The 14,549-nt window shown below is 36.3% G+C and overlaps 1 protein-coding gene across 1 annotated transcript in view; it reads left to right on the plus strand.

Moving 5' to 3' along the window:
- The first annotated feature begins 2,442 nt into the window (after positions 1-2,442).
- The window catches only part of UFL1 (UFM1 specific ligase 1), a 30,756-nt gene continuing 18,649 nt past the window's right edge, over positions 2,443-14,549 (plus strand). Inside the window, exons 1-6 of the mRNA XM_008705033.2 lie at positions 2,443-2,604; positions 3,822-3,967; positions 5,333-5,361; positions 6,025-6,122; positions 6,651-6,765; positions 8,465-8,595. Of these exons, the coding sequence (XP_008703255.2) occupies positions 2,528-2,604; positions 3,822-3,967; positions 5,333-5,361; positions 6,025-6,122; positions 6,651-6,765; positions 8,465-8,595 (596 nt within the window). The 5' untranslated portion in view covers positions 2,443-2,527. The remainder of the gene's footprint in view (positions 2,605-3,821; positions 3,968-5,332; positions 5,362-6,024; positions 6,123-6,650; positions 6,766-8,464; positions 8,596-14,549) is intronic.

Below are 14,549 nucleotides of genomic sequence, written 5' to 3' on the forward strand. Positions count from 1 at the left end.
TCCAACTTTGCTCTCCTTCAATACTGTATTGGCTATTCTGGTTATTTTGCCTCTTTATATAAACTTTACAATAAGTCTATTGATATCTACCAAATAATTTTTTTGGATTTTGATTGGGATTGCATTGAATCATAGATGAAGTTGAGGAGAACTGACATCTTGACAGTATGAGATTTTTTCCCCTTGGTTTTCCTATCCATGAACATGGAATGCCTTCCCATTTATTTAGTTCTCCTTTGATTTCATTCATCTAAGTTTGTAGTTTTCCTCTTATAGATCTTGTAGATATTTTGCTAAATTTATGCCTAAGTATTTCATTTTGGGGGATGCTAACGTAAACTACATTGTGTTTTCAATTTCAAATTCCACTTGTTCATTGTTGGTATCATTTTATTTAATTTTAATTAAAATTTAAATAGCTTCATCTTGCTAGTGGCTACCATTTTAGTCTAGTCTCTAGAAAATACAAACATAAATTATTCTTTTTTAAGGAATTATTGTCTTTTAAGAACAAATGTAAATGGGGGCGCCTGGGTTAAGCATCTGCTTTCAGCTTAGGTCATGATCCTGGAGTCCTGGGATCAAGCCCCACATCGAGCTCCCTCCTCAACAGAGAGTCTGCTTCTCCCTCTTCCTCTGCCCCTCTCCTCACTCCTGTTCTCTCTTGCTCTCTCTCTCTCTCTCTCAGATAAATAAAATCTTTTAAAAAAAGGAATAAATGTAAATATTATTATACCATATAAAATGCCGCACCAAAACATTTACACTGTATATGAAATATATCAGGCACTATGTACCAGTTGTCCTACTAACGCTATGGAGCATTGAGGAGCTCAGACTATTTAGAGATGTAGTAAGTAAAAACTGCAGTATAGCTTTGCTTGCTATTATAGACCCCTGAATAAAGAATTGCAGGGACACTGCATACAGAATAACTGTAGGAATTTAAGAAGGTTTCGTTGGAGAGTTTTATTTAATCTGGGACATCATGGAAGAATAAGTTACAAAACAAATGGGAGCATGGAGCAGTAAGGAATAGGACAGGCATTCCAGAAAGATATGGAGTCCTGAAAGGGCTTGGTGTGTCTAGGCCACTACTTCACATGTGGTGTGAAGTAGCTGATGCTGAGAAAAAGTAGAATCCAGGCTCATAGAGGCTTGTATGGTAAGGAAGAAGTTTGAATGCCAAGTGGTCACATGGTACACTATACTTTCTCTATTGCATTTATAGTTTATACTAAGTACTTTTTTCAAAAATCTGCTTTATTACATTTATAAGTTCTTATGGCAATATCATGTCTGCCTTACCAACCAATGTACTCCATGGTATCTGATAGAGAATCAATAAGTCTCTGTTATATGAATGAATATTTCCGGTTGTTCTGAAGTCTGATACCCTTTGGAACCACACCACCTACCCTCTTCCAAGTTCCCTTCTTGACTTCTGCTGTTTCACCTCTTGGTTGGCAATCACATTGACAAACAGTATGGTTGTTTGGTGGCAGTACTTAGTAACAGGTTTTGGGCTTGTGTTCTCTGCATTTTAAATAAAGCTGGGAATTTTACTGGACAAGTACCTTTGTGGCATTGGATTTGAGTCACCCCAAATAAGACCTGAGATTGGAAAAGAACTGGAACAATTCCCCTTCACCAACTCTGTAGAGCATGCAGGTAAAAGGAATGAAAATTCTTCTTTTAAAGTGGAAACTTAGGTATAAAAGTAAAAGGGGACAAGAAATTTACTCCAGAGTAAATACTAACTTTTACTGATATCAATACAGAGAAAAGCAAAATAAACGTAACCTTTGCCTCCTGTATTTCATCCGTAACCATATATACGTATTATCGTATGTTCCTATTTCTTTATTGCTTGATGGAGCCAATCTTCCCCAGAGGAGAAATAGGAAAGAATAACATTCTTAATCTAGAATGACATGAAAGCCATTCCCAGCCCCAAATAGTCATCTTTGTGCAAAAAAAAAATTGAGTATCTACCTTCAGTACTGTCTCCCAACTTGTCTCCCAAAAGGTACAACTGCTCTGTGCCCAGGTAAAAATTAGCATGATACCCGGTGGACTGCTCCTTGTTAACAGCCAGAGAAGAGATACTACTAATTGCAGGCACAGGCACATCTCCTCCCCGCTCTCTCCCCAAAAAACAAATGAAGGGCAGAAGAAAAAGAACATTGGTTAATTTGATTATCAGTGACCTGAAACATTAGTTACAATACAAACAAGAGTAGCACTTTACTAACTTGACCCCTCCCGCATCCCACCCTATAGCAGGAACCTCGTCACCTGGCTTCCAGCAAAACCCTGAGGCTCCACAACAGGGAAGACGCCCCGCCCATGCGAGGTGGGCGGGGCTGCGGCTCTTCCGGCACGCCCCTCCCGGGGCGCACGCGTTCGGTATCTGCGTCGGGGGAGGAGTCTCTTGTCCCTCCGCGCGGCCCGTTCCGCCTCGGCTCCCGCTGCCTTTAGGCTGACGTGTCGGCAGTTCTTCGGCGGCTTGGCGAGTAGGGCCGTGATGGCGGACGCCTGGGAGGAGATCAGGCGGTTGGCGGCTGACTTCCAGCGGGCGCAGTTCGCAGAGGCCACACAGAGGTGCCGACCCTCCCTCTCGGTTGCGGAGTCCAAAATAGCCCCTGGGCAGCCACGCCGAGATCTGAGGCTGGGAATCCCTGGCTTTGGACCCCGCACTTTCCCACCCTGTGTTACTATTTCTGCCTCCTGCTTCCAATCCATAGCCTGGATTGCAGTTCCAAGTATAGTTCTCGGCGATGAAGCCCGAAAGCTACTACGCCCCGGACCCCCCCTGCCATGCCCCAGCCAAGAGCTGGCGCGCCCCGCCCTCTTGATGGCCGAGGCTGGTGAATTCTAGCTGTCTTAAGAGTGTCCCTCTGATCCTTATTTACCCGTTAAGTCCTTATGGCATCATTGCCTATTATACCTTTCCTGACCTAGAATAAGCTGAAAAGGAGAGGCTAACACCAAAATACAGTACTTAGCAAATGCTGTGTTGACTCTTTAAGCATTTTGCCTTTTTGTGCACCAAGAGTTGTGCTAGGCCAGACCCACAGTCCCATCTGTCATTTTTAAGGACTCCTGGACACTGGCATTTCTTGCAAACCCACAAACCTTTGGGGGATGTGTCCTGGACACCCTGGCTCTGCTTTTTAATGTTACAGAACACATATACAATGTTAATAGAATCCTTTTTTATACCATGACTATCTCTTTGATATTTTGTGCCTTCTGGGGCTTGAAGACCTTAATCCCTTAATGCTGTATTTTGTAGCACTGAAAGCAAACTAGGACAGATACTTAAGTGCTTGGATAACAGTTGCAGTCATGTTTTTCCTAGGCCATATCTCCTGTCTACAGACCAATAGTAGTGAAGCAATCACACAATTTAAAAGAAAATTCTGGTTTGTTTGGTTTTTTATTGAACTTAAACTGGAAGTTGAAATAAAAGGGCAGGTTTTTTTTCCTACCTAAATTATTTGTCCTCATTTTTCTATTCAGATTTGAAGAGTAGAAGCAGGCCCTGAGGAGAGAGCAAACTTGAAATTCTGTAATAAAAAAATGGTTTGTACCAATTAGGTATATGATTTAAGTTTATGCAAATCTGCTTGCTCCCAAGAGTTTTTTTTTTAACTTATTGAATCAATATGGTTATACTAATAAGAGATACAGATTTTGTAATATAGAACCTAGTGACTTTTCACCCAAACTTTTTTTAAAAGCCCATTTTCATACATTGTTAATTTTGTTAAGCACAAATGTATCAAGTGCATTTTAAAACTTTTTGTGTCTCTCAGGTTGTCAGAGCGGAACTGCATTGAGATTGTGAATAAATTGATTGCTCAAAAACAGCTAGAAGTAGTTCACACACTTGACGGGAAGGAATATATTACACCAGCTCAAATTAGTAAAGAAATGAGAGATGAGCTACATGTCCGAGGTGGTAAGTAATTCCTTATTTTTCTCCTCTGGTTATTTGGAAGGGAAAAAACAACTTAAGACATAAATAATAAATTATTTGGAGGGTATAGGAAACCCTTCTCGATTGTTAATATAAAAACCAGCCTTAAAAACAATAAAATAAAATAAAAACCAGCCTTAATATCTTTAATAGCTTGATTGATCATATACTTATGATCAGGTAAAGGTGATCAGATAATTTAAAAGAAGTCAAATATTGTCACCTTACAAAATAGCATCTTTTATTTTTTTATTTTTTATTTTTTTTTAAAGATTTTATTTATTTATTTGACAGAGAGAGACAGCCAGCGAGAGAGGGAACACAAGCAGGGGGAGTGGGAGAGGAAGAAGCAGGCTCCCTGCTTGTGCAGGGGAGCCTGATCTGGGGCACGATCCCAGAACACTAGGATCACGCTCTGAGCCAAAGGCAGACACTTAACGTCTGAGCCACTCAGGCGCCCCAAAATAGCATCTTTTATTATTATGAGTTGTGTGTTCTGTATGTGAATTAATCAACTGTTTCTATTCACAGTTTATGAATTTATTGCGTGACGTGTGAGGGTATTTAGAGATCTATTATCAGGTGGTAATTATGAAAGGAGAACAGAGATTTTAAAGGATTATAGATTGTTGAAACATAGGGCTATACTACCACACTCTTTTCAAAAACTTACCTTTAAGTATTTGCAAATTAGGAAACAATATGGTACTACACCTATTATATTGTAGGAAACGCTATTACAAGCACATGAAGTTTTTGTTTTTCTTTGTCACTTTAAAATTTAAAATTTGAACAAACTACTGAGCAAATTTGAACACTATTTGATTAAAATAGAAGCAACTATGAAAACAACTCTTCATTTGATGTTATCAGATGTACCCTTGGTATTGGTTCATCTTCCTGCATAATGCTAATAAACTATTAGGTATAATTTGGAATACTTGACAAATTTTCTTTTGCCAATAGGTGGAAATCTACTCATTCCAAAAATTTAAAAGTTCATCTGAATTTAGTTGTATCTCTTTGGTCACAGTAGATAAATTGTGAAGGGGAGATAAATGTTAAATCCATAGGTCTGGCCAACTTGTGAATCAGTTGATGTTCGGTATTGGCCTGATGTGACAAATGAAACTTCAAAAATAAATTATTGCCTGTGCCTTCAGCCATAAAGAATTATTCAGCTAATGGTTTATATATGAAAACATTAATTATTGTGGCTTTATGTCCTTTGTAGAAGGAGGACTTCGACTGCCCCAAATGTAAATCCGTTGATATTTACGGTTTTTGGCTTGTGTGTACTTACATGTAAATATAAATATAAAATCAATAAATGTCTTTTCTTTAAAGGTCGAGTAAACATTGTTGATCTGCAACAGGTAAATTTTAAATTTATAAAATTTTTTCCTTTCTCAATTTTTTGGTACTATGCCTTAAGTATTCACTAATACTCTGGTATCTTATTTTGTATAATGTTTGTGAAGAAATAGTTTTATAGTCCTCACTAATACATTTAATCAATTTAATAAGTTCTGATATATTGAATTGATTTAATAAGTTAATAAGTTCTTCTTTCTCAGTTATTTGCTTATTCTTTATGAAATAAACTCATAGTTGTCATTTCATGTAATTTGGAAAGAAAAATAACTTTCATTTTTATGTGCTTTTAGTATATGGAAGGAATAGAGAAATATTTTTAAAAGTAGAAGATATTTTTAGAAAATATAAGTGTGCATGTCATTATCAAGGTACATTATATGCAAGAAGCTGGAAAATCTTGTGTAAATGGTGCCTATTGTATGAAAATGTAGCTTCTTAATGCAAACTTTCCTAGCAAATGAAAATGTAGTTGTTCAGAAATGAAAGTTAATAAGCAATAAGCTTCTAATTTTTTATTGGACTGAGACTTTTCACAGTATTTCAGATTAACCTGAAATTCATCTAAGAGAAAGTAAGTTTTTAAAAAGATAGTTCTAATATGTAACTTCAAACTCAAGAAACAATATGAACTTATCACTAATTGAATTTTATTCATTTTCCAGGTAATTAATGTGGATCTGACTCATATTGAAAGTAGAATTGGTGACATTATAAAATCAGAAAAACATGTTCAGCTAGTATTGGGACAACTGATAGATGAGTAAGTACAGTGTTTAAGAGCACTTTTTTGTGTTTCTTTTTTTTTTTCGTAGTGTTTTAATTTAGAACAATTGTGACCAGTTTGGCATTTTGTTTAGAACTCTCATAGTGCTGATTTTCATTGTAGAGATCATTGTACATAAAAAGTAAGTACTTAATTGTATGGAATACTTGGAAATAATAAAAACTTTGAATTTTTTCCCAATTATTTTAAAGCAGCGCAAAACATAATTTTTACAATCTTTCCTGTGTGATCTTAACTCTGAAAACAAATTTCTTCCAAAGTATTAATGAAAAACGACTACAGGAATTTACATTGTTAAAAAAAAATCTGAGCATTTATCATTTGGTTGACCTTATATTTAGTTACATTGATAAGAAAAAAATAATTTTCAGAATATGAGTCATGCATCATGTTTACCTAAGCATACCCTATTCATTATTTTGTCGGCATATATTATTGCACAGAAATTAAACATAAAAGAGAAAAACCATTACTCCTAATTTTTTTTTTTTTTTTAACTCTTAGGAACTATTTGGATCGGTTAGCAGAAGAGGTAAATGATAAATTGCAAGAAAGTGGTCAGGTCACCATATCGGAGCTGTGTAAAACCTATGATCTTCCTGGAAACTTTCTGACACAGGTATTTTTTCTTAATAGTATAATGTCTTTTCAGATAAATAAAGAATTTTAATTGGAAGAAAAAACTAGATTTTCTTACCATTAATTAATTTTTTGCAAATATTTGACTGTTGATGTAGCAATGTATTTTGGGAATACTTCCTATACCTCCATGGCTCTGATTAGATCATTTAGAAATGATTATTTCTTTGTTCCTTTTTTTTTTAATTAAGGATTTTTTAATTATTTATTTGACAGAGAGACAGCAGAGCAGGGAGCCCGATGTGGGGCTCAATCCCAGGACCCTGGGATCACGCCCTGGGCCGAAGGCAGACGCTTAACAACTGAGCCACCCAGGCGCCCCTATTTGTTCTTAAAATAGTTTGACATTTTAGAATTATAGACATTTATTTTGTACAATGGAAAGTACATTATGTCACTGTTTAGTTATTCAGTGTTAGGAAAATTGTTTCAACTCTTTTGTGATTCAGTTTACATATCTTTGAAATGGGAATAATTACCTTTTTCATAGATTTTAATAAAGTTATATACATGGTGTATCTAGTGAGACGTCTGGCACAATGGAGGTACTCAGTAAATGATGATTTTGTTTTGTATTTGCTGGAATAAATAAGAGAAAAGCCAAATCTCTTTTAAAGTATATATCATTTTAAGAAAATCCAACACTTACAAAAATTCACCAAACCATAACTGCGTGAGATTAGTTTATAATACAGACAGATTTAGTCACCCATTTTGAGAGAGTGATTTCCTATTATTGCATCTAAAATACTATTTGACCTTTTTTACCTAGCATTTCAGGAGCCTTAGTTCTATTTTAAGTGAGCAAATATATTTTAATCACAGAAGGTCAAAAACATATTTTTAAAACACTTTTTAAAAGTATCAGAACAGACCCAAATGATTTCTTATAAAACTGTGCTGTTGATACATTTTGGAAATGTGTATGTTTTCTTAACATTTTTCAGTTCTAGTTTTTCTGAATATCATAGGCAGTATTCTAAAAGCTCATTAAGACGTTGTTTGAAATGCATTTTTCTATATCAGAAAAGTATCAGTCAGGCTGCCTTGAGTAGTTTTAACTCATCGTGGGATGTCAAATATGTCCAAACTTATGTCAGATGTACCTGACCCCAGTCATAGTGTAGCTGTGGAGAAATACTCTCTTGGGATTACCAGGAAATCTTGTTGTTTGCAGTGTAGATCTCTGGACACAGATAAACTTGTTAATATTTGCATCAGAGAAGATAACTTTTTAGGTCTTATGTTTCCCTAGGTTTCAGAATCTTGGAATAACATTTATTTTACTCAGTGTTCAAGGCTCCAGATAGGATCTTCTTCAAGACCCATGTATATGTCTGGGCTGCCCGTATGTTTTAAAGGCTGCCTATATCTAGAAAATTGGTTAATCAGTCACTTTTATTTCACATTAGAAATAGCCCTTCTTAGCAAGTAGCAAAGTCTTTTAACGTATCAGCTAAATGACTCATTCAATTCTTGGTTCTGCTCTGAGATTATGAAGTTTCCTAGATTCTAAATCTTCATTTTAGCTTATATATCCTATGAATTTGTGCTTGTCAAAATTTCTCAATCATGTAGATAATACAACATCAACGAGCAGCATGACTTGAAGACTATACAGTTAGATATGTAGAATTTTGTTCTTTCAAATTAATAAAAATTTGCATCTTTACCCCCAGGCACTAACTCAGCGACTAGGTAGAATTATTAATGGACACATTGATCTTGATAACAGAGGGGTAATATTTACTGAAGCTTTTGTAGCTCGACATAAAGCACGCATCCGTGGACTGTTCAGTGCTATTACCCGGTAAGCCTGTTTCTTTTTTTTTTTTTTAAGCCTGTTTTAAAATATGTATATTTTTACGTATCATTGATCATGGTTTCCTTTTTTTTTTAATATCAGGTTTTTTTCTTTTTTTTTTTTTAATTGAAATCTCATTCAGGACCCTAATTTTTTAGACATATAGAAAGGTTGGTGGCTTCTATGAAATGGGAGTGAGGATTCCAGAGCCCTAGAATGTAGCCACACTCTCTCCAACCCACATCTCCTTCCACTCCCCATGTTAATCACCCTCATGACCCCCGATGCAGGTCTGCAGAACACCTAGATCAGTATATAAAGTCATCCTGGGATCATGGAAGGAGCATGCAGTTTAAAGTCAGAAGTCCTCAGGGCCTAGCTCTGTCTATCACACAGTAACTGTGTGAGCTGCAGCAGATGAATCAGTCACCTAACTCCTTTGAGCCTCAGATGGGACTAGATGATTTTAGAACCCTTTTTACTAAGTGACATTCTGTAATTCTAATGAATAACAATGTTCATTTCAAAATCACTTGAAGTTTTCTAAAGTAAGAATTTCTGAAATGTTTGGAGCCTGAGTGACACTACAATATGGAATTAAGAAAACCTACATTCTTGGGGTGCCTGGGTGGCTCAGTCCTTATTAAGCGTCTGCCTTCCTCTCAGGGCGTGATCCCAGAGTCCTGAGATCAAGCCCCACATCAGGCTCCTCTGCTGGGAGCCTGCTTCTTCCTCTTCCACTCCCCCTGCCTGTGTTCCCTCTCTCGTTGGCTATTTCTCTCTCAAATAAATAAATAAAATCTTTAAAAAAAGAAAGAAAGAAAGAAAGAAAGAAAGAAAGAAAGAAAGAAAGAAAGAAAGAAAATCTACATTCTAAATTATCTCCTCTCTCCTGTGTCATTAACTTTATCTCAGTGATTTTTGGGTTCAGATTTCTCCCATTTTAAAACAGTCAAACCTCTCTCAACTCCATTTTCCACTCTACCGCCTTGTCTGTCCCTTTCCTTCAAGTAAACCATCTCAAGAGTTGATGTCTGCATTTACTGTCTTAGTTTTCCTACCTTTTGTCACTTCTCAGCTCACCCATCTGGCTTCTACCAGCTTACAAAGAAATGATGTCAGTATCATGAAATCTAACAGATACTTTCTGACCTTTATTTGACTTGGCAGCAACATTTAACTCCAGTTAGGTCTTCCTTCTTGAAATGGTCTCGTTCCTTTTTTTTTCTTCTTTTTTTATTTTGACATCACATTTTACTGCTTTCTTCTTACCTCATTTGGTTGTACCTTATATGTCACCTTTTCTGGCTTTTCCTCCTTTCCCTAGCCTTTAAAGTTTTGTTTCAGGCCATATTTTCTTCTCAGTCTGGCACTGTCTTCCTGGGTGACTTTACCTTTCTTTTAAATTTCAGACTCATTACCCACACAGCATCTCTACTGAAATGTTTTATAAGTCCCTCTAATTCAACATATTTATCACTATCCCTGAGCTACCCCACCTGAATTTATTCTTACACTAGGGTTTCCGTTTTATGAGTAAATGTTATTAATCCAGTTGGTTTTGCCACAGTCCTGGGAGTCATCATTTACACCTATCCTTTCTTTCCCTGCCCCCTTTTTCATAATACAAAGACTTTTGAATTCTCTATTCTAAATATTTATGTAATCTTTACTTGTGTGGCATGACCATTCCCCCCACTTCAGTCCATTTTTTAACTGGACTATTTTAATAGCTTTCTAACCAGTCTCCCTTCTTTTATTCTTATTATCTTCTGGGATATTGTTTTACACAGTAATCACAGCGATTTCTTTTTGTCATTCAGCAAATCAAAAGCATTTATTGAGCACCTAATACATGCAAGGCACTGGTACAAAAGACTAGGTTAGAGGAGAAAGCTTACAAGTTAGTGCAAACATTTTCTTTTTTCCTTTTTTTTTTAATAAAATTATCTCACAATTACCAAAAAATTGCAAGAGGACCTTTTTTTTTTTCTGTCCATTTGAGAGGAAGTTCCTAAGATAGTATTCCATCACCACAAATGCATTAGTCTGTGTCCTACAAACAAAGGCATTCTCCTATATAATCACATAACTATAATACAAATGTCAGAATATTGACATTGATACATTCCTGCCATCTAGTCCTCAGACCTCATTCACGTTTTACCAGTTTTCCAATAATGCCCTTCACTGTAAAAGGACCCAGTTCAGAATCACTTATTGCACTTAATTGTCATGTCTCCTTAGTCACCTTCAATCTGGAACACTTACGTGGTCTTTTTTTTTACTTTCATGACCTTGACACTTTTGAATACCATAGGCCAGTTATTTTGTAAAATGTTCAATTTTGCTTGTCTGCTGTTTTTTCATGCTGATGTTCAGGTTATGCATCTTTGACAGGAATGTAACCAAAGTGATTCTGTGTTCTTGTCCTTGAATCCTAGCAGGGGTATACAGCTTAGATTTTTCTGGTTACTGATGGTGTGCATTAAAACTTCTTAATAAGGAGGTATCTGTTTAGGCTTGTCATAAAGCTACTTGTTTTTCCTTTACAATTAAGTATTTATGAGGAGGGCAGTTTGAGATCTTGTAAGTTACCCTGTTTTTTATCAAACTTTCAGTTTATTCATTTATTTAAATCAGTATGGACTCATGGCTCCCTGTTTTATCCATTTGGGTTAAAATCTATCATTACCATTATTTAGATATTTTTAAATTGGCTCTGATTTAGCTATTGGCCCACCCTTCATGCTGGCTTCTGTGTCCTTTTAATATGATGCCATCCTTCTTGGAGCACTTCTCTTCTTTCTGGTACAACAAGAAGTTGTAAGCATAGTTCATACTTTTCTTGTCCCAGACCTGGAATCAGCCATTTCCCCAAACAACCCTATCTGGTTCTTTTCGGGAGAGTATACTGCTTAGAAACCAAGATCTGGACACTAAATTGCTTATTGCTATTTGGTTGTCACTGCTCCCAAGCCCTCTCAGCAGACAAGTTAGGGGATAAACATAGACATGTGTATCCACCCCTCTATTTATCTATATTTTTATGTTTATCAAAAACCATGAATTCACACTGATACTTCTAGTTCCCTTCCAAGTGCCCAGTTAGTTTCGTCCTAGTTCTCTCCTTTTCCATATTTGCAGCTCCCTCCTCTCACCCTGACAAACCTAGTTCCCATTATCCTTAATATAGAGTTGACCCTTGAATAACACAGAGGTTACGGTCCCCAACCCCCACACCGCACTTGAAAATCTGTGAATAACTTTTGATTCCCCCAAAACTTAACTACTAACAGCCTACTGTTTACCAGAAGCCTTACCAGTGACAAATAGTTAAGTAACGCATATTTTGTATGTTATATGAATTATATACCATATTCTTACAATAAAGTAAGCTAAAGAAAAGAAAATATTAAGAATATCAGAAGAAGGACGGGGTGCCTGGGTGGCTCAGTCAGTTAAGCGTCTGCTCGGGTCGTGATCCTGGGGTCCTGAGATCCAGCCCTACTTTGGGTTCCCTGCTTACCAGGAGTCTGCTTCTCCCTCTCCCTCTCCCTCTGCCGATCCCCCCCACTTGTGCTCACTCTCTCTCTCTGTCTCTCAAATAAATAAATAAAATCTTTTAAAAAAACCAAGAATATCATAAGAAAGAGAAAATACATTTACAGTGCTATACTATAAATATTTTTTAAAAATCTACGTATAGGGGCACCTGAATGATACAGTTGGTTCAGCGTCCAGCTCTTGGTTTTAGCTCAGGTCATGATCTCAGGGTCGTGAGATTGAGCCCCGTGTCAGGCTCTACGCTCGGCACGAGTCAGCTTGGACTTTCTCTCCCTCTCCCTCTGCCCCTCTACCCTGTGCTCATGTGCTCTCTCATTCTCTTTCTCTCGAATGAATGAATAAATCTTTTTTAAAAATCTACATATAAAGTGGACCCATGCAGTTCAAATCCACGTTGTTCAAGGGTCAGCTAAATTTACTTATTTGAGTAATTCTCCTTCACGTAACTGATTTCCCATTGCTGCTGCAGCTCTCGTCCCCATGTGGATGCCCTCCTTTCTCCACATAGGCTCTGACAGCCTGCGCCCTCGTAACACAAGAAATTGGTAGCAGTAGTTGTTTCTGGAAGAACTGGTTAGCTGAGTGATAAGAATGAAGGGGGATTCAGTTTTGTACCTTTTTTGTACTGTGTGTGTTTATTACTCGGACAAAATGTATATATATATATATATATATATATGTATTCGTCCTATTGACAATTTTTTTTTCTTTGACTAATTATTGTGGTGAGTGTAATTGTCAGGTTCAGCAAATAATTTTTTTTCTGGCTCACGGTAGCCCTGAATTTCTCTGTGTAGAGGTAGTATCAAAGCATGAGGGCAAAACAAATTCTGAGCCTCAAACGATATTGCTAGGCTGTGTGGCTATCAGATAGTTCCATTTAATGTGCCATATCATCATATTTGTCTCTTAAATATAAGGAATCTTCTGCCCCCTACTTTTCTGGTCTAACTTCAGAGAAAACACCTGCATCTCTGATTTTAAAGGGTTTATATTGTTGTTATAGGGAGCCAGAAAGAAGACCAGGGAATAGTTAGAACAATGAGATAATACAGGTATACCAAACTACATTGTATTCCAAATTGAAATAAAAATTCAACAGCTAAGTTTTACTATACAAAAAAAGCTAGAAATTTTGTGCAGTTCAATTAAACATTTACTGAAAACCCACAATAAGTTATGCACGCAGAAATTTTAAGATAAAGTCCTTGAAGGAGCCCTCTACATTTTTGTAGGGATGTGTTCAGGTAGACAGGAAAAGAAAAGAAAAAACAAAACATGAGAAGGTTGTAATAATTATAAGATAAACAGAGAGCAAACTTCACCAAGCACCTAAATGGACCTGATTGGTCTGGGGGCTCTAGATAATGTAGCTGAAATAGTAGGATAAATTAATTTAATAAAAAACAAATAATCTACATAAGAATTTGATAAAAATAATAATTTAGCCAAAATTCCCAAACATAGGGTTTTAAATATCAATTCATATTCAGACAAATGTTTCTGCTCTCCCAAGTTTGTCATAGAGAAAATTCATAACATCTTAAATAATCAACAACAGAGAATTGAGTACTTGGAATAACTAGTCTCTTAGTTATATGCCTAAAAATAAAAACATAGATTAAACCCAAACCACAAAACAGGCATAATTGGCTTAAAATAAATAGGGAAAAATATATAGTCATAAAAAGAAAGTCCGTGTTGTTTTCTTTATAATTTCCCTTACTTAAAAAAAAAGATAAAAGAGAAGCACTCACAGGGATCTACCCAAAAGAAAGAGATATGTCCATACAAAGACATGAATACAAATGTTTGTAGCAGCATTATTCATAATAGCCCCAAACTGGAAACAGTCTGAGTGTTCATCAACTGACGGATGAATAAACAAAATGTGGTGTCTCCATACAGTGAGATGCTGTTCAGCAATAAAAATGAGTGAATACCGATTCATGCTTCATCATGCGTGAGCCTCAAAATGATGCTAAGTGAAAAAAGCCAGACATAAGAGACCATATATTGATTCCATTTATATGAAATTTCTAGAAGGGCAAATTTATAGAGGCAGAAAGCAGATCAGTGGTTCTCTAGGACTAGGGGTGGAAGCAGGAATTAACTACAAACATCTGGGAAGGAATTTTTTGGGTGATGGAAACATTCTAGACTTGAGAGCTATAGTGATGGTTCCTAAACTTTATAAATTTATTAAGATGCTTGAATCATATGTAAATTATACCTCATTAGCACTTTTTTTTTTTTTTTAAGAAACACAGCCAGTACAGAGAATAGTGATAAACAAAAAGGAGCATTTTAAGTGGATCCCTCCCAGTCATCTTCCTAATCTGGGAGTATATCACTCCAGATTCCTTTCACTACATGTATGATTTCACTTTCTT

The sequence above is a fragment of the Ursus maritimus genome, unplaced genomic scaffold (genome assembly GCF_017311325.1).
Source record: "Ursus maritimus isolate PB19 unplaced genomic scaffold, ASM1731132v1 scaffold_13, whole genome shotgun sequence".
In the NCBI taxonomy this organism is placed as follows: domain Eukaryota; kingdom Metazoa; phylum Chordata; class Mammalia; order Carnivora; family Ursidae; genus Ursus; species Ursus maritimus.